Source organism: Ascidiella aspersa, chromosome 6 (genome assembly GCF_963924565.1).
Source record: "Ascidiella aspersa chromosome 6, kaAscAspe10.2, whole genome shotgun sequence".
NCBI lineage: Eukaryota > Metazoa > Chordata > Ascidiacea > Phlebobranchia > Ascidiidae > Ascidiella > Ascidiella aspersa.
In genome coordinates, this window is record NC_139452.1 from 1,518,396 (window position 1) to 1,544,303 (window position 25,908).

Below are 25,908 nucleotides of genomic sequence, written 5' to 3' on the forward strand. Positions count from 1 at the left end.
ATTTGATCGCTTAACAGGATTTTGTGCAGTTTTATTGTTATTGTAAAACATATTGAAATCTTGAAGTTTTTTTATTTGAAATGTAATGTTTTTTTATAGGAAAAGGTTTCTAGCCAAAATATGGATAATAGTGAAGGTGAGAAATTGTTTGAAAGTGCGGCTGCCCAAGGATTAGTTGTCCGCAAACTGAAAGAGGAAAAAGCAGGAAAACCAGAAATCGATGCTGCTGTTAAGGTAATAAATAAAATTGCTTTGATAAAAGAACTTAAGCATTTTCTAACTGATGACCATAGTGGGTATGATGTTATTGCTTGGTTATAAGCTGATGTTATTGTTCTTTTAATTACAAAAATAATATTGTATCTAAGAATGTCCGATAATGTTATGCCAAGTGGTAGTAATTGTACTCATGCGATAATAGGGTAGGACTGGGACCGGTTCCAAATTATTAAAGAAATTTCAGCCTGATTTGCCATGCAGTGCAGCCATTTATGTTTTGTTATTAAAGCTGTGAGGGTAAAAGACACTCGATTCCGTTTTTTTAATAAAAGATCTGCCTGAATGCGAATTGTAAAAACAATGCTTATGTTTGCAAATTAATTGATTGAAAACAAATTACAAAATAAGTAAATGGAAGAAGTGTCTGTTTGTATTTTGGGATAAATAGCTTTTTTCTTATAAAGCACTAATCTGTTTAAAAAAATGAAACCCAATAAATGCAGGTAAAAGTAAAAAATGTAAGTTAAACTAAAAAACGGAGATAAAGGGAAGATATGTTAAATATGCAAAGAGTCGACCATGTAGTATTTAAATTTATTTGTTTCTTTGCCGGTGGATTGAGACAATTATGCCACCACTGAGACAAAAGAAAGTGTTGCCTTGTAGAAACACAATCTAAAAATAGGTTTTCCAAATGTTGATATCTTCTCTTTCTTAGGGAATTTTTTTTTTTTTTTGCTATTATTCGTTGAAGTAACTAACGACAAACGACGTCAAGTATGTTTACTAAGCTTTAATCAACAAAGTACGACAGAGAGTAACCCTGGTGATAACTTTTTCAGACATTGCTTGATCTAAAAGCGGAGTACAAGAAAGCAACTGGCAAGGATTATGCAGCTCCAGGTGCAAAAAAAGACACAAAGAAAGACAAAAAAGACAAGAAAGCTGATAAAAAAGCAGAGAAGAAAGAAAAAACACCAAAACCTGAAACGACAAATGAAGAAGGAAATAAATCAGCAAAGAAGCAGACTCGGTAAACAAAAATGAAATACTTTAAACAGCTTTAATAACTTACCTTTTGGTAGGTTTATGTGTATACCGTTGCCTTTATGTAAGTAGCCATAATTCAGAAAGTACATAAATACAGTATAAGGTAGAAAATTGTGACTAATTATATGTGATTATGAATACCGTTTTGTAATGATTACCAATCAGTAACCATTATGAACTAGATATACAATTTTTCCAAAGAAAACATTGCTGTAAAGCACTAGGATTAGAAGTAAAAATTACCAAATATAATGTTTTGGGAAAAGTCTAATTCCTTTTGCAATTTGCAGCCTTATCTTGTTAACAGTTTATTTTTAGCGCTCTGTGTTTTAAAACAATTTAATCAAAATTACAGACTTTGGTATAAAGTTTACCACAATGGTAATAATTTACTTGTTATTCAACTATTTTCCTTTCATTTTAGTCTTGGTCTTGAAGCTAAGAAGAGTGAAGATTTGTCGGAGTGGTACAGCCAAGTTATCACCAAAGCTGAGATGGTTGAGTATTATGACATCAGTGGCTGCTACATTCTTCGCCCCTGGTCCTACAGTATTTGGGAGAAAATTCAGGTATTTCTACGTGTTTCATACGCTCTGGGGTAAATACGTTGTTGTCATGACTTTAGGTAATGACTTGACTTATGTCACTGACTCACTGTTTTCTAATGACATGACTTGACTTGAACCTTTTGGACAAACGGCTTGACGTGGACTTAAGTCATTAGGTCAACTGCATTTGTTTAAAATTAGGTGACATTTGTGGGGTTATTTATCTCAATTTTGAACGGAAAACAATTTGTTTGCTAATTTTTTTTTATTGCTTATTTTCGGACAATTTTATTTAGTTAAACGTTTTATTTTTATATCATATTACTCCATAATATAATGACTTGACTGGGACTTGACTTGAGCAACTAATGAGTTAACTGGGACTTAAGTCATTTCAACATGACTTGTTTACAACACTGAGTAGTGGGTAAACAATTAAAATTTCACAAAACAAACTAATATTATTAAGATTCAATGCTTTGGCAGAAAAACTCACTCATATCTAGCAATATGACGTTTTCATTATTATTATTTCGGTATTTATTATAAAATATCCCTTTCTTTATAAATATTATGCAAAAATGTAAAACCTTCATGAAGTCTTAATTACACTTAACAATATTAGTTAACAAAATGAGTTTGTACGGACTGTGTGATAATGCAGTTACTTGAAGTGGGTAAGTGGAAGTTTACCGTAGGTAAAAAATGAATATAAATGGCCGATGCTTGTTTCACAGAACTTCTTCGATGCTGAAATCAAGAAGCTTGGAGTGGAAAATGCTTATTTCCCCATGTTTGTTTCGCAAGCCGCCCTCGAAAGAGAAAAAGAACACATCGCTGATTTTGCACCCGAGGTAATGCATTTACCTTTCCAACATAGATATTTATTAATTTAGGAACTTTAAAGGGGTTATTTTAAGAATGACATGATATACTATTTTTGAACAATATCAAACACTAGTGCCCAGCATTTTAACTACTGAAATTTTATTTAATATTTAATGGTCGCAAATTATACAGCCATTCTAGTGTTTTTCATTCATTGAAGTGTCATAATTTATACCTAAAAAGTGGCTCATTTAAATCCTTTAAGTTTTTCTAAGGGAAAAAAGAAACCACTGGTCTAAATATCATAAATGTGAAAAAATCATAAATATTTTTACTGCGAAAATATTTTCGTACATAACATAGATGTTATGAATATTCATCTGTTAGTTTTTAAAATTAATACTTTTTTGTTTGTTTCACGAAATATCGTTTTACCGGTGTTTCAAACGTTTTGGTAAAAAAAGCAAAAATCTGACATTTAGCAAAAAATCTGACTTTATTTTCATGCCATTTTTGTGGGTACGAGTTTTTCTGTTTTAATTTGTATTTTTTAATTTTATTTTTGCAGGTTGCATGGGTGACCAAATCCGGAGACACTGAGCTTGCTGAACCGATAGCAGTTCGTCCGACCAGTGAGACGGTGATGTACCCGGCTTATGCGAAGTGGGTTCAATCCCACAGAGATCTTCCCATCAGATACAACCAGTGGTGCAATATTGTGGTAAGTAACAGCAGGGGTTTTTAGTTTTTTTCACCCCTAGCATCTACAGTGGTTCCCAAACTTTTTTGGGCTCGCGGCCCACTAAAAATATATTAACTATTTCGTGGACACACTTTTAACAGAACAGCAATAAAGTAATTTTTAACGCCATTAACACACGACAAACTATATGTAAATGTCTCAAAATTATTGATTTGTAATGGATAGTGCGTATTTAAGTCTAAAATGCTTGCGTGTATGCCTATTGGAAATATACAGATGCCTTATTTTCCAAAATTACAAAAAGTTTCGCGGCACACTTGACAATCTCTCGAGGCACACTAATGTGCCGCGGCACACAGTTTGGGAATCACTGATCTAAAGATCTCATCTCATAATATGATAAAACTATCTCGTCTATATATAACAGCACAAAATGCACACCCGGAATATCCGCCCGCGCGCAAGCTATCACCAATTTCTGACGGTTCACCCTTATTCACCCATTTGAGTTGGTTCACCCCTCCAAAAATATTATTCACCCTGGGGTGAACCATTCACCTGATTAAGAAACACTGAGTTACAGCACACAGCTGTATAAAGCTGCGTTATTATGTGAACTTTTTTGTGCATTCGATACAAGCAGTTTTATGTATGGAGTAGAATTCTATTTAGACATTTAAAAACCTTCTTTACAGGAGTATTAAAACACTTTTACTGTTATTTTAATATTTTTGGGGCATTAATTTGGTAAGCGCACACCAATTTATATTTTTTAAAAACAATTTTAAACACTTAAAGTACCGTTATTTCAAGATTTTTGTGGCAATACATTGTTGCCTATTAATTTTGTTTTACCGTTAATAAGCCATGCTGTTGATAAATTTGCAAACTTAAATACCTGGTTTTCCTATTATTAGTATTTCTAAAAGATATAATGCCCAGGTGAAGTTTGTTAAGTTCTTACCCTAAATAAGCGGCACTGTTCAAAAGCTTGTAACTTACCAAGAGTTTGTTGTTTAAAAGTTGACACTACCAACATGACTTTCTAGGTGCATTAATTGTTCATAACTTTGCTTAAAAGCATTTTCGTTTCTAAATTTATTTTGCAGCTATACATTAAAATGTTTTAAAACCAATAATAAAAGTCTGCCTAATTTTGCCACGCTTGTTTTTCCAGCGTTGGGAGTTCAAGCATCCACAGCCATTCCTTCGAACTCGTGAGTTTTTGTGGCAAGAAGGTCACAGCGCGTTCGCTGACAAACCTGAAGCTGATACAGAGGTAGGTAATGTAACTAAGTGAAACTCACCCGATAACACATAAAAAAATGTTAATTTGACTTTTTATTTATAGCTTGTTTTATATTTTTAAATAATTGGATAAGATTAGCGTTTAACCTGTATTTTTAAGCTTTTGAAATTGTCGTATTTTTATAATTTAGATTAGTTTTTTTAAACATAAATCAAAGCTCATTCAATATTTAAATAAAAAAAAATTAAAACTAATAAAATATTTATTTTTAAAATATTTTTCCAAGAAATATCTTTACAAAGATTATTTATTGCTCGTAAACAGGTGATGTAGATCAAAAAAATAGACCGATATTCTTCATATGGGGAGGATAATATTGTTCTTTCGTTTTCATTTAAATCAATTTATAATTTTAATTTACATCATTTATTTTTCAAATTATTTATTGTTTGTAAACAGGTGATGCAAATCCTTCGGTTGTACGCGCAAGTTTACGAGGACTACCTCGCCATCCCTGTTGTATGTGGGAGAAAGACTGAGAAGGAAAAGTTCGCTGGTGGTGATTACACTACGACTTGTGAAGCCTATATATCCGCCAGTGGAAGGGCTATTCAGGTATGTTAGCAAAAGTTTTGCCTTAAGTTAGTTTAACCTTAAAGTGCAGCTGACTTGAAGGTCCATTGGACCCATCGCTGCTCCGGCCGTACCGCGCATCAATTGTTTCTTGTCATAGCCTACTTTGTGTATTTTAATTTTTCGCGAACGGAGATAAACATTACTTACTTAGTTACTTACAACTTTATTTGTCTAAATTCACTTTACTACATAAAGGGTGCTACTTCTCATCATTTGGGTCAAAATTTCTCCAAGATGTTTGACATCAGCTTTGAAGACATCAACACAGTAAGTTTGGATAGTGACATTAAAAAAAACTTTTAAACTGGTATTTTAATGTCTTTGAATTATTTAAAATGTCTTTTAAAAATGGTTTTCAAAGGTCTTTGCAATTTTGGGTCTTTAAAAAACAAAACACAAATGTTCGTTGGAAAGTCCTTGAATGTCTTAAGACTTTTTTCATGAAATTGTTTGTAACCCTGTGTCTTTAAAACCGCTAACCTTTAAATAGTTTTAAAATTAGACTAGATTAGCTTGTTCACATAGTGTTATTGGTAGAGATGCCAACATTTTAATTAAAGTTTAATATTTTAATATCTGCCCATGGTTGCAAAACCGCTTCATTTGAATAATATTAAAATTAGCTGCTAAAATCGATTATTTATCATGTTGTCGTACAGTTGCCGACATTGTATCAAAAGTTCAATATTTTAATGTCTTGCAGCCGGGCAAGAAAGCTTACGCTTACCAGAATTCGTGGGGAATCACCACGCGTACGATAGGGGTGCTTGTTATGGTTCATGGGGACGACAAGGGGTTGGTGCTTCCACCTAAAGTCGCTGCAGTTCAGGTTTGTACAAGGAATATAAGTTAGTATATACGGAATTTAAGTAGAAATAAAAGTTTAAATACTGAAGTGTGTGAACTGCTTCGGGATACCTAACTTTTTTGCATGTTTCAAAGGTAATTTATTTAATCAAATAAAAAAATGTAATTTTCTCTTAATATATATAAAACTTCTTACATCTTTATGAATACTGCTATTTATTTAGTGATTTAACCTTTTAAATACTTTATGGGTGTATCCATTATAACAACTTTCCGTCTTTTGGTTAAGAATGACTTTTTTACATTTTTGAATCCATCAAAATGATGCATGTTCTCCTAAATATGTTTAAAACAGTTGACCAAATTTCTATTTCATTTTCTTTATCAGAAGTAAATTTTTCAAACTTAACTCGAAAAATCACGAAATATATTGAAAATTAATTGTTTTATCGATTGAAAAAAATGTTTTTTAATAAGGTTATTTTATTGCAAATCATTTGAAAAACTTCAGTAGAAATCACTTTTTAACACTAAAATTGATTTAAAAATAATAATTTCTTAGGTTATTATAATTCGGTATAAAAGCAGGAAAATTATTGTTTAATAAAAGCAATTATAATTTCCAAGGTTATTGTGGTTTCGCTCGAAAAAACAAGTAAAGTTAATTTCAGAAGCTTTAATAAAATATAATTTTGAAATCCATAAAAGAGTCAAAACTAAATTTTAGTTTATTTCAAGGTATGCTCTCCTTAATTATTGAAGTATTTCTGCCGCAGGTTGTGATTCCACTATTTACATTTTTTAATTATTCTATCCTCAGCCGTTATTCTCCCCGTTTTTATAGTCACGATTATTTTCCCAGGTAATGGTGATTCCGTGCGGTGTGACCGCCTCTTTGTCGGCCGAGGATCGCAACAAACTTCACGACAAATGCCAGGAGTACGTTACCACCCTAAAGGCAGCAGGGGTGGGAACCAGAGCAGACTTCAGGGACAATTACTCGCCAGGGTGGAAATTCAACCACTGGGAACTAAAGGTGAGGTTCTTTTTTATAAAGTATTACAACTTGACGAACATCTTGTTTTAGGGGGGTTTGTTATGCCACGATTATCGCGACATCTGTTGACACACACAGACACACAGAGCTTACAAGAGATTTTACAAGATGCTAAAACAAGTTGTTGTCGCTCACGTGGGTATTTGGCGCCGATAAGGGTGTTTATAAAAATATCTGGGTTTTATAATAGGGGTTGTTGGTTTGCTCTGGTATGGTTCAGGTACATATCCGAAACTTTTGTGCTTGCGGTTTTGAAAACTTCAGCACACGGAAGAGTAACAAAAATACTACTCACTTTTTTACTGCAAAACAGTATTATTTATAGCTATTCAATTGCAAACCTACGCCAAAAAAGTAAAAAAAAAAAAGTTTTCAGGGGGAGGATAGTTTATTTTTTGCCGCCCTACAAACTGGGTTATACAGGTTTAATTCAACCGCTGGGAACTAAAGGTAAGGGTTTTTATGAAAATGACTGTTTATGATAAGGGGTGTTCGGTTATAGTTAAGGCAGATACCCGAAACTTTTATACTGGAAGTTTTACACATTGTTTGGCCCACAAAAAAGTTACAAAAATACGCCAAACAACTATAGATCTAATGAAAGACAGACACACTTGTACAACAACTGTGATCTAGCCTTTCTGAAGTCACTTTCTACCCAGCGATTTATGGATTAAATAATCCTAATGTGACGGGTTTAGAAAGGTGGTTTGGAAAATGTCAACTTGACGGGTTCAATCATTAGTAACTTAGGAAAATGTTTAAAAATAATTTTAAATTTAAATTGATTTGATAATTCAAAAGTATTTCACTTTGAAATCTAAATTGAGACAACGTGTTAACTCCTAACTACCCTGGAAAGTTACTAATAAATTCAAAGGCTGCCATTCAAAAAGACAAATTTTTGTTGTCACAGTTGCGGTAATATAATTGTTATTACATTGAGCTTTGTCTGTAGTTCTCAATTTCACCCTAATAAAGATGAGTTAAAACATTTCATTTTTGCAATGTTACGTTTTACTCCAATTGATTTGGTTTTAATTTTTTTTCATTTTACAATTTTTTTGTTTCCAGGGAGTTCCAATACGCTTGGAGGTCGGGCCCAAAGACATGAAACTCAACCAGTGCGTCGCCGTGTTACGTCACAATGGCGAGAAGATAACAATCGCAGCGGATGACGTCACAACCAAAATCGAACAACTTCTCGATCAGATCCAGAAAGATCTAAAGGTTAGAATACAACGTAACTTATTTGCAATAACAATAAAACTCAGGTTAAAAAACCTGAGTAAAACCAGGATCAGACTTTTTTAAAGGAATTTATATTTCGTCTTTACTGGTATCGTCAGTTCCTGAAAGTGAAGTAAAGTAAAATAAATTAAGGTTGTTTTTTTTTCACAAATTTTTTTCAAGGAGTTCCCATACGTTAGCTTACAGAAACTGACGATGCCAGTATAGGCGAAATATAGATTCCTTTAAAAAGTTTTATTGTAAAAATATGCGTCAGCGGAACAGTGATCGACAAGCAGAGACCTGCTGCCAATGATTTTAGATTTCATAAAAATACGCCCATTTATTTGCAATAGTAATGGGTTGAATTAACGTGCCTGTTCTAATAAGTTTTGCTCGCCTGTTGTTAGATTCTAAACCAAAATGATTTCTTTAAAATACAAAACGAAACTCTGTAAAAACCTAATCCAATTAAACAATATTAGCGCATGTTAATAAAGGCATATATAACGTCGCTTCTAATAAATTCATACCTAAAAATTATAGAAACTGAAGATGCTAGTATAGGCGGAATATGTCTGATCCTGGTTTTACTTAAATTAGAATATCGAAGCCCATACAGAAGTAGGTTTCATTTTGAACGTTTCGAATAAGTCTTTATTCATTTTCAACATACTATAACCTCCAGTTATTATGCTTCAATCTTTTTTTTTATTTGTTTAAGTCTCTAGAACATATTTTAAAAGAAACCTTAAAATAACAACTCAGTGTAAAATTCCGCTCATATTAATTTGTTTTTTCAGGCGAAAGCGGTGAAGGAGCTTGTTGAGAATATGGTGGCAGCCGATGTTTGGCCAGACTTCCTCAAGGAATTGGACAACGGAAAGGTTTGTGGTCGAGAATATGTTGTAAGGCAGGGATACCAATTTTTTTAATCCATTACCATCAACCCTATTTCTTGATTAAGACTTTTCGCGTTTTATACTTAATAGTGGAAAACAGAATATTTCTATGCTATGTTGAAATGATTAAAGAGTTATTCGACACGTTCAAAATTTTTCAGACTGGGGTAGCATTAAACCTAAAGATTTGCGCAATAAATGTATTTGTAACAAAATATACCGAAATGTGAAATTTTAAATATATATATACATTTGTAATGAAAAAAATATCAAATTGTTGAACTTTAATGCTTAAATGGCTACTTGTTTGCAGATAATTCAAGCTCCGTTTTGTCTGGAAACGAAATGCGAGGAATGGATTAAAAAGAATAGTGCAAGGTTATTTATTTTATTATTTGTATTTTCCCATTAAATACAATGTATTTTGATTATTTTGGAATTTTAATGTTTAAACATGGGTATTGATTTTTTTATATTATTATTCTTTTGGTGAGAGTATTTTTATACTATCGTTTATTTAAATATCTTTGTTGAAGCTATAATGAAAATTTATAACTTTTAGACAAGAAACAAAAAAACTTTTAGGTGCTTAAACTTGAAATAAAACATTGCTAACGTTGGACAAAACTAAATTAAAATCAACCAAAAAAACAACAATTTATTGAAATAACAACATTTATGCACTTCGAATTATTTTCTTACAGAGACCAAGACTTAGTTCCAGGCGCTCCTTCCATGGGAGCCAAGAGTCTTTGCATCCCATTCAACCCCCTGAAAGAACTCGCCCAAGACCAGCTATGCATTGCAGATTGCAAAACTAAAGCAAAGGCCTATTGCCTCTTTGGTCGAAGTTATTAAATCGCACAAGTGTTTGACACAATTTATAGCTTTATGACTTGTTTGAAAGACAGTTTCCATATTATTGTTTTAGCACTAAATCAATCAGCCCTAATCTCATTTTTTCTAAAATAGATGATTTAATTTCACGTGTTACATTGGTTATGGTGCATGTAAGAGTTATCATGGTGCATCGGTTGAATTTTGTACGAAACTATACATATTTGTTTGTCTGGCGTGTGTGAAACTTTGTCATACGAACGTTTTCCAATAAATATTCACTTCAAATCAAACTGCTATTTCATGTGAACTAAAAATCATTACTTTACTGTAAGTTAATCAGTAAACTTAATTCCATTTATGGTTGTCTACTGCTTGAAAATAAATATATAAGTGAAAACATCACTAAATGTGTAGCACAGTTTTAAATTCCCTAACTTTAGACAGTTTTATTGAGCATGCGATAAATCTATATGAAAGGAAGTCAATAAAAATGGTGGACTGATTAAACAAGTTCAACTGCAAACGTAGCCTACTACTTAAAAGATTACTTTATATTTGGCAGACTGACAGTGCTGTAGTTTTTATAGAATGGTTTCTCTGGGTATTAGGCTACACAGTTTTATTCTTTTTTTCTGTTATTTAACTTTGTGGGAAAAAATAAGTAGCGGTCATTATCACTAATGGAGCCTCTTTGAATTAACATAAATTTAGTATTAAAAACAACTATGTCAATTTTGTAAATAAGAAAGACCTAATTTTAAGCATGGGTATTGGCGTAAGCTTTTTTACAACTTTGGAAGGAATTAAAACAACAATGAAGGGGAATTTAGGTTCAATAAATCTTTCTACAGCAAAATATTGGAATCACTACAAAGTCTAGTTTGCATGTCTTTGCTTTATCCAGAAAATTAAAAAAAATGTCTTTAATGGACGGGTTTACTGTAGAATAAAGTTACTGACAAATAAACTTTAAGATGGAAATAAAATATTTACTAGTCGGGATAAAGTTTAATATTTAATCGTAAAGAAAATAAAGTTTTACTAGAAAATCTGGAGATGTTCGACCACGTGACTGTGTGAAGTGCTTAGTAAAAAACGGAATCAAACCGTGGATTTTAACGTGGCATGTTTCAAGCTGGAAAATGATTTCTTATATTTTCAACAGTAAAGTAAAAAATTAACTGAAAAAAAAAACTTTAGTTTAAAATATATTTAAGAAAAGTAGTCAGTCAAATAATATAAGTTCAAAGTACTTTTTAAAGTGTTTTGATTTAATAAGTTCTTATTTCAAGGTGGCGCTATAACTTCTGTCTTAAATCAAATTTCCGCATAAAATTCCAGGTTTTCCCAGAAGCCAAGTAACATGGCGCGGTTTTATGTTTGTTGAGTTAAAAGTTAAACTTTATGTTTCCTAAAAAACGGCAGAAATCTTAGATTTAAAACTCAGCTGATAATTTTACTTAAGGTTTGAAAAAACGACCATCTTTTATGCCGATATATTTGATTGAAATTATTAATACTTCGCCATTTTCTTGTAGAAAATAAAAAAAGTAAAAATGTAACTTTTAATCTCGAAGGTTAGTCTCATCAATAGGGATGTTCAAAGTAGAATCTCAAGGTATTCTAGAATAGTAGGTTTCGAATCCAGAATAACGAATCCAGAATAGCGAATCCTAGTATATTTTTATTAAATTATTTAACCTCGATTTTGTTTGGGGAATTAATCTTAATCTACCCTACAGGGCCCACAATCACAGCAATAAATCGCCGAAACAATTTTCTAACTTGTGTACATTATAATAAAAAAAAATCTCCCATATGTTTAACATTTTTAACAACTGTCATTTAAAGCAGTTGTGTAAACTTTAATATGTCAACTGTCCAGGTTGTTGCCAAAACTTATATTTTTGCCAATAGTGAGTACAATGCAACAGTGCACACAAAAGTCTTAAGCAATTTGGTCCTGTTTTTTCAAGCATTGTTTGGTCTTGGGGCTTATTTTTTTACTAACGTTATCTGGTATGCAGTCAAATAGTGTACTGCAAAGAATACAAAGTTACTATTAACTTAACGAATTCTTGACAATTACACTGCGCATAACTGCATAACCTCGCTGAATATTGGCCTAAAGTTGACCTTAAGTAACCCTATAGCGTATTTTGTGGACGGCCAGCACATTTTACAACGTAATGTTACTTTTGCAACTTAACGCATGTAGGGAAATTGCGAACTCCACACCAGACATTACACGTTAGCCGCTCGCCCAATAACGCTTGATTGACAGTTAATTATTAGACGAACGTTATGCGAGACGCGGTAATTGGTCGCCCGAAAAAACGCTGACACTGCACTACTAGGTTACATTTAAAGCAAGCACTGTAAATTGGTCGCCGCAGCGCCATGCCAACTTACCACGCGCGTTTGTGCAATTAGGCGCAACAATCCGCGGTAAAACATTAAATTATATCGGTTCCAATTACCCGAAATAAACGGCAGAATTGGATTCGAATCCAGATTCGAATCCAAGGATTCGGTATTCTACTTTGAACATCCCTACGCATCATTTTGCTCTATAATAAATTGTTTTTTGCACAATTGGTTTTAAGATTTGTTGAAACTAGTTTCCATTAGAATTTAACTGTAAAGTTTAATCTGCAAATCTAATGTATTTGTTTAACTTTTATATTTTGTGTTTATTTTTAAAAGTTGCCATGTGCATGTATGTCAGCTGCCTTTCTACAGCTCCCTTGTATAATTAGCATCCTACCACAACAAACAATATTTGGGTTAGGATGCATGCTAGCGTTTAGGTAGTATGAGCAATGTTGTTAAATAATAATACTTTGCCCAACCCTCACAAAGCAATAACCGACACCATACCCAAATAATATGCGTTGTTTAAGATTTTGTTCAACACATTTATTTTAACAGTAACAAAACGAATTGTTAAAATTAAAATTGCAAGCAAGACCAATATGTAAGAATAAATATAATAATACTTGACCCATCCAAACTCTTGTTAACGCTATATATGTTCTTGTTCGCGTTAACGCAAATATATGACTAAAAAAGTTCGATCAAATAAAAGCTAGATTTTGTTTTTAACCAGAAACTTTCATAACTCAAGAGCCTGACTGCATTTCATAATTTGTTTTTGCCAAAGATTAGCGCCAATATTTTTCTTAAATGTAATCATACTCCAAAATTGGATGAATGTACACCGACGTCGAAAAGGCCCTATTCTTTTAATAGAACTCCGTAATAAAAGTTGCCCAAACTAAGCTAATTTATTTTTTGTGCATAACATGTCATGTCCTTTAAATGAGAACAAAATAAACGGCCCTGCTCAATTTACTATATTTTGCCAACCTATAACTAGATGTTAAATATTATAAGTATTATATGGCTCTCATGGAGAAACAACTAAGAAAATTTGGCTTTTATGGCTCCGTGACCTTAAAAGGTTCCCGACCTCTGGTTTACGGCAAGCATTCCACGCCAAAGATTTTTAGAATGTAATCAGGACTCGGAGGTTCATTCATTTTTATTTAATATGGGAAAAATCCTCTCAAAAGAACTAGTATTACATATTAAACATCACATGTTTGTTGTTCCACAGGGTTTATCTGCCTACTTGTTGTAATTTTGATCCCACCGACAAAAATCTGCAATGAGTAACGGATTGGAATACCAGGAAGCCCTCATGGCGGGAATGGGTGCGGCCGGATTTGAGGGTGGAGACTACGGCCCCGGCCCAAATGCCCCCGGGCCAGGTCCCCCTGGGCCACCACAGGGCCATAACGAAGAAAAAAATGAAAGAAGCGGTTCCAGTCGTCATAGAGATCGCAAACGAAGCCGTGACCGGGAACGACGCAAGCGAAGCAGAAGCCGGGACAAGGGCAGAAGGTAATGTGCTTGCTTGGTCGAAGGCAAGTATGTGGGTCTCATAATCTCTATATGTATACTCACAGGTGTTAATTCTACAATATATGTAAATACCATGTAATGCATTTTCCGAAAATTGTAGTTAAAACTTGACATAAGATATTTCATTACTTACATTTTAGCTTTGATGTTGGATGTGTGTAAGTTTCAATGGTAAGTATGAAATTAGTGCCAGGTTTTTTGTAATATTTTTGGGGCTGTAACTATTACATCATTCACAATAATCCTAAAAACAAAAATAATTTTGAAGCTCAGTGACAACCAAAAAGTAAACAAAAGAAATAATGGCTTCACTTTTTTCATATTGGGCCTACAAAACAATCTTAAAAATCATGTTGACTATGTATTATTTGCAGTTTCAAATTATGCTAACTAATTTTGTATGAAATTTAATATTAGTATTTTTTGACCCAAATTATACACAATGGAACTTGAAATACAATCAACTCAGATATAAAGAACATCTTTCCATAAAACAACATGTTATAAGATAGTAAATCAATGCTTTGTGTAGGATTGTCAAAGGTTAGTATGAGGGTATTTAAGTTGCAATTAAATTTTATTATACCACAATCATGACACTATTGTTGGGTTAAAAAAAATAATCTTTTATAAAACCGTTGCTTTTATAGCCCTTTTCATCAAATTTAAATTAAAGAAATATGTAAATTTTAATACTGTTAAATGTAGCAAGGGTTTCTGATAGTTGGGTTAAATTTGTACCAAGGGCCACGGGAGATTTGTGTAATTTCGTTTCCGACTTGTTCCTCAATTTGTTTCTTTTAATTTTGCAGCTGACCTTTTCTCCCAAACAGGCACCGTTCACGCAGCCGCGAGCGTAAACGTCGCTCTCGCAGTCGCGAAAAATCTGACCGACACAAGCCAAAGCGGAAGTACAAGTACTGGGACGTCCCCCCGGTGGGATACGAGCACGTCACCCCTCTACAGTACAAAGCAATGCAAGCGGCCGGACAAATCCCGCTTGTCGCTTCATCACAGGTTCTGGGGTCCGTGGTCGGGGCAGCTGCTGAAACAACACTGCAGGTAAAAAATCTACATAAATAACTAAAAAAAATATAAATAAACCTACATTATGTAAACTAGTTTCTCAATACTTGAGGGTAAATTTGTGTCTTGTTTTTTCATTAAAACAAAGCCTTAAGCACTGGTTTTTTAAGAGTTCTAGTATTTTAGACGTTAAATCCTGCACAACTTTAGAATAAATTAAACTGTTTAAAAAACACAAAAGCTAAAAACTATGATCTTATTTGGAATAAGCAATTGTAACCAAACTTTTTTTGGGGGACTTTAAATTTTGAAATGTATTTGTCATCTAATTTGATATTAAGATTGTTTTTAACTTTAAAATCACTGAGAAAAGTTTTTTTTGTGCATTTATAAATATATTTAAATTAGCAATGCAAAACTTTTCCTTATTCAAAACAGTCAGACTTTTTGGCTCTTTCAGTGGAAACTGTAACAAACAAACTGGTTTCCACGAGTTTTATTTGTGATTCTTCCAAGGTTTATAATCAAGGCTATTACAGTAGGTTCCGTTATCTGGAAGATAAAACTAAACAGTAAACTTTTCCTTGCCTTAAACCAGTCAGACTCATCTGCTAGACGCTTCAAGTAGAACTATAGGCTTCCTTGCTTTGCATTAGGGATGTGCGATAATATTGGATCGGAGCCGTTACCTGATACCAAGTATTAGTATCCATATCGTCTAAAACTTGAGTGGTATCGGTGCCGATTCGATACTAAATTATTGTAGGAATTTCAGCCATGATTTGCGATCTAATGCAGCAATTTTAAAGTCATCAAAAAATAGAAGGTTGACGTTAACAAAGGCCTTTACAAAAAACAAAAAACATTTTACTTTCACCCATTTAGTTGGTACTGGCGTCCAGTGGCGTATCCAGGGGGTGGGTTGGGGGGTTCTGACCCCCCTTTTCGTAAGTGACATTATCGTTTTTTTTTGCTCGTTTTTGTCGGAGTTTTACTCACCGTCCGAAGCTGCGTGTTTTTAAATGTAATTGGGTCACGCGTCTTGAGCTAATGCGAAACCAAAATCAAAAGCAAAACGCCGTTTTTCGTCTTTTGTTTGGTCGACCGTAAACGCTAGATAGTTTTCTCTTTCGCCTTTCGTTATTTGTTTTTGAAAAATTTTGTGTGATCTTACTACGTCCCATTTGTTAACGTTTTGATGCTGTATTTTGAACTAGATCAGTGCTTCTTCGCTCGCCAGGTGCGCCCAAACTTCAAACGGTTATCAAACGCTGAACTAGTTTAAATAACTATTAAAGTTATACTGTTTTTTCGAAATAGTTTTATATGTCGCGCTAATTGAAAACACACACGGGAAAAACGATCTTGTTTAGTATTGTAGGTGACGAAAGACGTGCTTGTAATTTAGCCTAGTCACGTATATGGATCTACCAAAATCAATCACACATATTTCACGGTCTTGGTTTAGTTTTTCGCCTGAAGTTGACAATTGCACACTAAGCGGTTTTGCAGCTGGCGGATTGTCGATAACGCATGTGTTCGCTTTGCGTCTAAATGCGCTTTTGCTGGACGTTAATTGGCTGTTTCGGATGATTTTTTTTCTTGTTTATGACATCATTACCATCTCTATTTTGTTTCTCTATATTTTTTTTACGTCCTATCCGTCACTATTTTAGACGTCATTAACGAGAGACGAAAAAACAACTGGGAATTCCCTAAGTTAAAAATTCAGAAACCCCCCCCCCCCCCCTTTTTGAATTTCTGGATACGCCCCTGCTGGCGTCATTTGATATCAGATCGGATCGCGAAACATTTATGTCCGAAATATCTGGTAACTAAAATACCAGGTATTGGACACCATACTTTTACATAGACTTTATAAGAGGGGTTTGGGAGCCTATGGCTCTCCAGCCATATATGCTCTTTTGATGTAGGAATTTTTCCTGAAGATAAATCTAATCTATCATTCTAGCGTAATGTGAATAAAGCTGCATGCAGCAATAGCCCTTTTCCAAACAGTATTTTTCATTTCATTAAAACAACACTATAGTTGCAATTCTTTGACTGCTTACCGCAAATCCTATTTGTCTGTTGGTGGCTGTTAGTCAGTTTGACGGAATCTCTTATTGTTTAAAAGGTTGTGTTCATATCATGGGACTCTGTAATCAAAGTTTTGTAAACTTAGCCATTGTATTTTTTCGCAATAAAATATTTTAATCACGGTTTTTCCAACAAACTAGTTCTTGAAACATTAAATGACTCTCATCGAAATACAGCCAGAAGTATTCCGGTTTTATGGCTCACTTAGAAGGTTCCCGAGCCCTGCTTTATAGACTTTAATTTTACAAATTTATGACTTATTTCAGGTTCCTGTGGCTGGGAGTCAAATGACGCGACAAGCTCGCCGATTGTACGTTGGCAACATTCCTTTCGGAGTTACGGAAGATGCCATGATGGAATTCTTCAATAATCAGATGCACGTCGCTGGTTTATCGCAAGCCCCGGGCGATCCAATTCTTGCTGTTCAAATTAATCTCGACAAAAACTTTGCTTTTCTCGAATTCCGCTCGGTTGACGAAACATCTCAAGCTCTAGCATTTGACGGCATCAACTTCATGAACCAATCGCTGAAGATCAGACGTCCAAGCGATTACAAACCACTGCCCGGTTCTGCCGACCAGCCGGCCGTCCATCTGCCCGGCGTCATTTCGACCGTCGTCCAAGATTCGCAGCACAAGATTTTTGTTGGCGGTCTTCCAAATTATCTCGGTGACGACCAGGTCAAGGAATTACTCACGTCTTTCGGACCGCTTCGTGCTTTTAACCTGGTCAAGGACACGGCCACTGGTTTGTCAAAGGGCTACGCGTTCGCCGAGTACGTTGAGTATCTCATCACCGATCAAGCGATCGCTGGCTTGAATGGAATGCAGCTTGGCGAGAAGAAGTTGATCGTTCAACGAGCGAGCGTCGGAGCCAAGAATAACCCATTCGGGGCGATGCTGGCTCCTGTTACCCTGCAGGTTTGTTAGGTTTTAGAACTCCAACATTTATACATATAGAAATTGCCTTCTTAACTTAAAAACAATCTGTCTATAACATAAACTGTTACAAGCCTAATATTGACCTAAAAGTACTTTTTTGTGGGTTCTGAGACAAAGTGGGTGCCTAGCTGAAAAACTTGATATGATAAAACTGGTGTCATTTTTGGATTCATCGCCCGAAAGAAAATAATTGTTAGATCGAAGACAACAAAAATTGTGTTTCCTTGTGTAACATATAAACTATTAAAATCATAATACTGGCCTAAAATAGCTTCTCTGGTAATTTTTTCAAAAACCTATATAAGAAACCTTCTTTAGGATTAATAACACCAAATGCTTTAATAATAATTACCAAAGGACAAGGTGCAATTTTATTTTGTAAAAGCCATTCAAGGCGAAGCTAGTGTCTGTTACTCTTTCAGGTTTGTTCCAAATTTGCATTCTGTATTAGGTTTATGAGAATTTTTCACATATTTAGGAACACTAGCCTAAAATAGAAGTACAATTTAAATTATGGTCAAGCCAATATTTGTTTTTAAGACTCAGTGTTAACCATTCAAACTTCCTAATAGCTTGTCGCAGAAAAGAGGAAAAACAGAAATTAGGCATATTTTACCAACATCACTGAAAGTTAACATCTTGTAAGCCGCCATGGATCATAAAATGTTGAGAATCACTACTCCTAATTAAAACTTGTTTTTGTTTTATCACAAAGAAAATATTTTATTACTCGCAAAAGTTTAATAAATTTGTATTTTTTTGAGTCATTTAATTTATTATATTAAAGATTCCTGGAATGGTTCAAGCAACGGGAGCCGGCCAACCTACTTCGGTTCTCTGTCTCATGAACATGGTCACCCCTGAGGAATTACAAGACGATGATGAGTACGAAGACATCCTGGAAGATATTCGCGACGAGTGCAACAAGCTGGGACAGGTAAGTGACTTCATAAGTTCTAAAAGCTGAAAGTTCTGCTCTGTTAAGTAGAGATCAACCGTTATCCATTTTTTAGACCGATACCCGATATTTTACAATTTTTCAACCGATACCAAATTTTTTTAAAAAATAATTTGAAAAATATATAAAAAAAATATACTACATGGCTTTGTTATATTTTTTTTATAGTTTTTTAAATTATTTTTTTAGTTTTAATATGCATAGCAGAGCCCAAACAGAAGTAGGTATCATTTTGAACGTTTCGAATAACTCTTTATTCACGTCCAAAATACTACCTACTTCTGTATGGGCTTTGATATTCTTATTACGTCTTACTACCACCCCCAACCATTATGCTCCGATTTTTTTAGTTTGGTTAATTAACAACCCTAAATGGCTCAATTCTTAAAGACTTGGTAGTTGCTACTTCTATGAGTTTAACAATTTAATGTTATGCTTTGGTAAGATTTGTACCACTAAACATAAAATTTAACAATGAAAAATAGTCGGATTTTTATTCGTTGCGAAAGACCTAATTAAAAACATAAATTAAACAGTCTGAAGTTCAACATTTGACCAAGAGTTTAAAAAGTCACAAAATTATTCAGAAAAATAAAATGCAATATTAGACATCCCCTCGTTTATTTCTAAATGTGTTTTGTGGAAAAATTTTTATAAAAATGTCACATATAATTAATAAGAATACAACATTTTTACACATTTAGAAGAGTTCCACAGCTAAAGACAAGAGAAATAAAAAGCAATAACTGTTGAATTTATCATGTAATCAGCTCGTCAAAGTTACCTATGTTATTAAGAATAAAATAATTTATCTTAGAATGAAATAATTTAGATAGTATTTACTCGACCTTTTTTGGCTTTGCAATTCATTATCCAGCTACATTACGGATCCGTGCACAAATACCCAAAAATGATTTAAATTACCTATTATTTAATGAACAAACCAATACAGTGAGATTGCGGCAAGCAGTTTAAAATAAACATACAAGGTAAACATGTTGTTGTTTCTTATTAAAGATGCTTTTTGGCAAAGTATATTTATCCTGGCATTTTATAAATAGACTGACTTTGGTATGAATTGCGAAGTCTAAATACAAATTGAAACATAAGCAAATTTGTTTTTCCTCTCAACACAATTATGACTAACCTGGTCACGGAAACACATGGAAACACTAGAATTGCCTTTCCTTTCAACTTCAATATTCGTTTGATTTACCCTGATTGAAGCAATTAATAGTAATTTAAATTGAATAAAAAATTTAAGACAAAAATCACATTAACAAATTTGTCTCAATTTTTTCAGGTCATAAGCTTGGAAATCCCTCGACCAGGATCGCAGAGTGAAGGCGTCGGAAAAATCTTTGTTGAGTTCGCGAGTCACATCGACGCTCAGAAGGCCTCTAGCGCCCTCTCTGGACGCAAGTTCTCAAACAGGGTAGTCGTGACGTCATTCTACGATCCGGAGCTTTACCATCATCGCCAGTTCAACTGAGGAAAAAATTACTTCAGAAATTGGAGAGTTTTTTGCCCAAAATTTCCAACTTTTGAAAGTTTTTCTGAAATTGCCAACTTTTTAAGAAATTTTGTTTTTATAAAAGAAAGAAATTCTAAAGCTAAAATAAACCTTATTGGAATGCTGTCTCAAAACAAAATCGTCAACTGTATAATTTTTTACAAGTCGTAATTCTATTCGTAACGCATTTTCTTTAACTCTGACAGTTTTTCAATATTAGAGGGCACATGTAAATTCTCGTAAAAGCAATCGCTGGAATACTGTAAATAAATTTTGATATATGTAAGAAGCGACATAATCTTGTTCAAACCAGTTAGAAAAATTATTTTTAAAATAAAGAAAGGCAAGACTTTAAATTTACTTCAATACTGTCACAAATTGGAGATCTTCAACATCTAAGGGTTCTGAAGAATAGGCACGGTCTTCAATTATGCATCCAAGCTCTTAAGGCAGTATTTTATAAGTAGTGTTCGTATTTCAAGATTTTCTTGTTCTAATTGTAGGGGATACCATGAAGTATATAGCCTACTAGGGGTGGTGTTACAATACAGCACAGTTGGATCAGTTGCAACAGTAATTTATGTGATTGAAACAGTTTCGTTCTGTGTGATTGTAATTTGTTAAAATTTTGACTCAATACATTGATATCGATAAAATTGAAGTTTTAATGCCGAAAATAGTTATTTATATAATTGTCAAGTTGCAGAAATAAGAAGTCAATTGATATGTCATTATTAGAGCAAGTCAACTTCAAGTCATGTCATTGACTTAAAAATAAAAGTAAGTTATTGTCCTTATTATTACAACTTTTAGGGTATCACTTTTATTTGATCCTAAGTTTTACAAGGAAAACATGGTACAGATTTAACTAAGAGCAGGGCTGCGGAGTCAGTTAAAAATACCCCGAGTCTGACTCCGATCAAATGTGCGATTTCGCCGAGTCCGACTCCGACTTTACAGCCTGTATTCCAACAATTTACGCAACTAGAATAACGTGGATTCAGCAATCCACCTGTCGAGGTGTCATATAATTAGTTTACTCACAATATCTGGTTGGAAAATATTCCACCTGTAGCGTTTGCGCTCCATATTGTTCCCGAGTTGAAACTTCGGTCATTCAATTGAAACAGCCTGGTGGACTGTGTCGTCGCCTCGCTAGCCTGCTGTGTGTATTCATTAATTTAACAGCATATTGCTGATCGTGTTTCCGAAATTTCCTGTTTTTTTGTTGCGTCGCCGAACCGCATTGTCACGATATTTAATTACCGCCAGCTGGAATGCTGTATATAAGGGATTTCATTTTATACCGAAAATAACAGTCTTGCATACTGTTCATTGTGGAGTCCAGATCGCGTACGTTATACGGAGGTAATTTATTGTATGTATCGTAAGTACCTGTGTAAGTACTGTTTGTCGTTTGTTTGTTTATTAACAATAAATATTCTTTCTTTGTGCTTAAAACCCACACACCTTTACAATTTCCAGTTAGCGGTGAAATAGTTTTAAAATTTGGTACTGCGCATGTCGGGACTCTTACGTGGTCTTACCCGAGTCCGACTCCGCAGCCCTGCCTAGAAGTTACACTGTATAATATGCATTGAAAAACAATGATCAAATATACATGAAAACTAAACCAGAAAAAGGAGACACATATCCCAAATGAGCATCAAAACTTCATAAAAAGGTTTTTGTTTTAAAATTAAAGAAAAAATAAATTGTATGGCATTTTGCATTGTAGGCTATGTTTTAGTTTATTTCAAGCAGCGTACGTGACTATAGGAAATAGTTAAATTTTTGCCAATGTAATTGGTTTACGGTCAACTTTGTGCATTTTATCTTGCATAACAATGTGTTACATAATGTGTTTTAACTGTGTACTTGTATTGTAGCGTCATAAGTAATAATTAGTGGATAATTTGGAATTTATCGTATTGCATATTTTTACCTCATTTGTTTTCACATGAAACCTGTCTTTTATCGCTATGACGTAATGGAAATTTACCGTTATTTTGCCGCTTGTAAGAACTTGCTAACCAAAACATTCCCAGCAAAACGCGCCGTTATGTGATGACACACATTTCCGCTGCCCTAAAAAAGGTTTTTCGTGCTATGACACGTAACCTGTTTCCGTCATTCGAAGTGTAAATATATTTATGTGTCGGCGTTTTGATATACCAGTTGGTCGCCAGTTAAAGCAGAAAGGTTGTGTTGCTTGCCGGCCTGGCCGGCTTGCCCATACCAGCCAACAAAAACTGTGTGGATTTGTAATCAGACTACAGCAAATACCTTGAAGTAATAGTGAGGTTGATTGGTCGAGGCAAATTAGTTTAATGAGACTTGTAATTAAACCCGCCTGCTTCAGTAGCATCATAACTTTGGAAAACAATCCAAAGGCTGTTACCAGTTTTGCTATTCAAAACTTGCGCTCTCTAATTTGTCAAAATATTCAAATTATCCCGAGTTACAGCAATTCTAAAATGATTTAAATAAACAAAAAATAATCTCGAAATGTAACTATTCTAATACGTACGAGAATCTTGCAGGTTTTTGTGTAAAATCGACTGCTTCATACAGGTGTCACTTTCACCGCTCGATGTCGCCCTTGAGCTTCTTTAGTTCACCGCAAATAAATCTCAAACTCAGCAAGCTTTAATGCTCTTAAACCAGTCCATAGAACTACTGTCTACATTTTTGTAAACGGTTCCTTTTTTGTATTTAAATTGTTAAAAACAACCTCTCATGCGGTTACGAGGTTGCCTCATTTTTTGTAAGAAACGTAGCCGTTTGTTTGCTAAGTTTTTGAGCTGCTAATCATTAATTGTTAATGCCTTCACAGAAGTAATTTGAAGCCTAATTTAAACTAACTGTATAAGTTTTATTTGCTGTATATTTAAAAGTTATTTGAACCCAAGCTAATATTTTGGTAAGTGCAGTGTTGACTGTTTGTAGATGTCATTATTGTTCATTGTTACGGTGATTGTCCTGCCAATTGAAGCATTAAAAGCGTGTCGCTAATAATACACTTGGGGGGGGGGAGAGAACCATGTAGAAAAGCGAGTTTTTGAAGAGTTAAACCTGAAGTACTCGGTTGGGCGTCTTCTGGTACTTATGGTTTGTCCGAAGTTTCAGTATATATGCAACAACAGGGGACGTAGACCTTGGCGCGGAAGTAGACTTTACAACCCTGTTTATTTTTATTGTTTCATCAAATGTCGGCGAAGTAGGTTAAAGTTCACCGATTTATTTGTCAAATATGCTGACTCACAACAAAGTTCTGCAGGCCCAAATTAAATTACGAGAAAATTTTGTTGTTTTTGGCAAATTTAAAAGCTTGTTGTTATAGTGATATTTTCTAAGTAATTCTAAAACTGTTTAAAATCGTTTCGCAAATTTTTTCTCTTATTTTACAGACTCGAGACTTAAACAAAAGGGAAACGTGTTACGTAACAATGTCGAACGCTGCGTTGTATTGTGACGCTTGTTGCCAAACAATGGCTTCGAGAATGTGACGTCATCTATATTTCGCGTAAAACTCTGTTCGCTTAAATCGCTTGATATTTAACTTGTATGCGGGAATAGGCGACCACTGCTCTAACAACTCAACTATCAACAGGACAAACAAACTAATGTTTATTAAGATTTTAAGCAATTTTTTGCGACCATTATATAATGTCAAACGATTCTAATACAAATTAAGAAAAGTTCAATTTATGTCAGTTTTAATTAAATAACTCAAATGTTTGGTAACTGCGAATGATTTATCAACAAGGCACCTTGAAAAGGCTGAATAAGATTTAAAATTAAGCATTATAAACTTTCATATTTTGTTACAACACTTAAATTATTAGGTTTTCAATGAGCGACAATAATTAGGAAGAAGCTTATTTTTTCGCTTTCAAACCACGTCTTGCAAGTTTTTTTATGTTTTTGCATTCTTTAATTCTCGCATTCGCCAAATGCTGGTCGATTTTTCTCCACAACTTGATTGCTGTTTTCGAACTCTGCATTGCTTTGTCATGTAGCTTCATCTCTAAATAACATTCACCGATTCTCAAGTGACAATCTGCAATACACTTTGCTACTTCTTTATCGGGATCCGACGTCGAATGAAGTTCGATTTCATGTTCAAAGAATTGGACCGCATTTTCAAACTTGCCAAGTTTTTGATACGAACGACCGATACAATAAAATAAATATTTTTGTTTGTCTAATAGAAGATGTTTTATATATTCTTGCCATTTTTCGAAATAATCAACAACCAGCTGATGTTTGTTCCATTTAAAGGTACAAATAATGAGTGCCACGGAATGTTTTCCAATCATGTCATCTCTCTCTGGAGTTTTATGAAATCCTAAAATAATTCCTAGAGAAGCTTTGATCATGTTTTAAGCTTCCTCGTATCGCTTAAGTTGTTCAAGACAAACTCCAGCGGTAAATTTCGCACTTACAACTAACAGCATTAAGTCATATCCCTGATGTCCATCACATATAGAGATTACTTTTTTAAACTGAGCTAACGCTAATTTGTTGTTATTGTTTTTAGCATTATGTATTCCGATAAACATATGCATGTTTGCTTTGGCACTAACTTTGCTTGGCTGAAATTGTTTACTTGAGGCATAAAGCTCATAAGCTTCCTTACACAATTCACTTGCTCGTAGATGGTTATCCATTTTCAGTTGAAGTATGCCCCGGAACATTTTACATTCAGCAGGGAGATGATTTATCTTGTTTGGAACGTAATGCTTACTCTTTGAAATATTTTCCGCCATTTCAAATGCCTTTTCAGCTTCTGTGTAGTTTTCCATAGCGATGTAAGTTTCACCAAGATCTAGCAACGCAACTGCTGTGTCGTGATCTGAAGTTTCATCGAAGGCCTTTTCACGACATTGAAGTAGATATTTCTTGCCGTATTCAATACTTTCTTTGTAATCACCGATACCAAAGTAATATCGAAGAACATGTCGTTGTGCATCTTCCGAAACATTGTTGTTTAGAACGAGGTTAATGATTTTTCCAGCCTTCTCAAACAAATGCTCTGTAACATACATCACGAACAACTCGCCTTGGATGTATAGTGAATCAACATATGGGCTGCTTGAATGCAAAGCTTTTTTGTAGCATTTAATAGCATTCAAATTCAATCCAAGCACTTTGTAACAAAGTCCCATCCTGGACAACGTTCCAGGTCGAATTGGATCGTGGTCTTCCATATAATTTAATGAACTTTGATAGCACTCTAATGCGGTTTCAGGCTGACTAAGTTCATACTGACACAAACCTTTGACAAATAATATGACTGTTTTTGTTTCATCGAATTTAAATATCGTTTTCCCTCTACACTTTTTCATGACCTCGATTGCTTCGTTATATA

At 34.1% G+C, this 25,908-nt stretch overlaps 2 protein-coding genes across 4 annotated transcripts in view; both read left to right on the plus strand.

Annotated features, from left to right (window-relative positions):
- LOC146139103 (bifunctional glutamate/proline--tRNA ligase-like) overlaps window positions 1–10,353 on the plus strand; it is a 31,094-nt gene extending 20,741 nt beyond the window's left edge. The window contains exons 19-32 of the mRNA XM_083392181.1: window positions 100–234; window positions 1,062–1,252; window positions 1,694–1,838; window positions 2,555–2,671; window positions 3,214–3,366; window positions 4,526–4,627; window positions 5,057–5,212; window positions 5,429–5,500; window positions 5,937–6,062; window positions 6,903–7,076; window positions 8,172–8,327; window positions 9,131–9,214; window positions 9,543–9,607; window positions 9,934–10,353. Of these exons, the coding sequence (XP_083248307.1) occupies window positions 100–234; window positions 1,062–1,252; window positions 1,694–1,838; window positions 2,555–2,671; window positions 3,214–3,366; window positions 4,526–4,627; window positions 5,057–5,212; window positions 5,429–5,500; window positions 5,937–6,062; window positions 6,903–7,076; window positions 8,172–8,327; window positions 9,131–9,214; window positions 9,543–9,607; window positions 9,934–10,087 (1,830 nt within the window). The 3' untranslated portion in view covers window positions 10,088–10,353. The remainder of the gene's footprint in view (window positions 1–99; window positions 235–1,061; window positions 1,253–1,693; window positions 1,839–2,554; window positions 2,672–3,213; window positions 3,367–4,525; window positions 4,628–5,056; window positions 5,213–5,428; window positions 5,501–5,936; window positions 6,063–6,902; window positions 7,077–8,171; window positions 8,328–9,130; window positions 9,215–9,542; window positions 9,608–9,933) is intronic.
- Window positions 10,354–13,694: 3,341 nt separating this feature from the next.
- Window positions 13,695–20,723, plus strand: LOC146139104 (splicing factor U2AF 65 kDa subunit-like). 3 transcript variants are annotated; one of them, XM_083392183.1, is made up of 5 exons: window positions 13,695–13,975; window positions 14,830–15,058; window positions 17,389–18,042; window positions 18,851–19,000; window positions 20,325–20,723. In XM_083392183.1, the coding sequence occupies exons 1-5, from the start codon at window positions 13,740–13,742 to the stop codon at window positions 20,511–20,513; spliced, it is 1,458 nt and encodes a 485-aa protein (XP_083248309.1). In that variant the 5' UTR covers window positions 13,695–13,739; the 3' UTR covers window positions 20,514–20,723. The 3 variants fall into 3 exon arrangements, with proteins under 3 accessions (XP_083248309.1, XP_083248311.1, XP_083248310.1); XM_083392185.1 differs by having other exon boundaries at window positions 14,830–15,040; XM_083392184.1 differs by lacking the exon at window positions 13,695–13,975 and having other exon boundaries at window positions 14,809–15,037.
- The last annotated feature ends 5,185 nt before the right edge of the window (window positions 20,724–25,908 follow it).

Bases quoted from the DNA above. Each gene is read 5' to 3' on its own strand.
- LOC146139104 (XM_083392183.1), top strand. From the start codon at position 13,740: ATGAGTAACGGATTGGAATACCAGGAAGCCCTCATGGCGGGAATGGGT. The intron at 15,059-17,388 runs GTAAAAAATCTA...GACTTATTTCAG, and splicing joins CTGCTGAAACAACACTGCAG to GTTCCTGTGGCTGGGAGTCA. The intron at 18,043-18,850 runs GTTTGTTAGGTT...ATTATATTAAAG, and splicing joins TGGCTCCTGTTACCCTGCAG to ATTCCTGGAATGGTTCAAGC.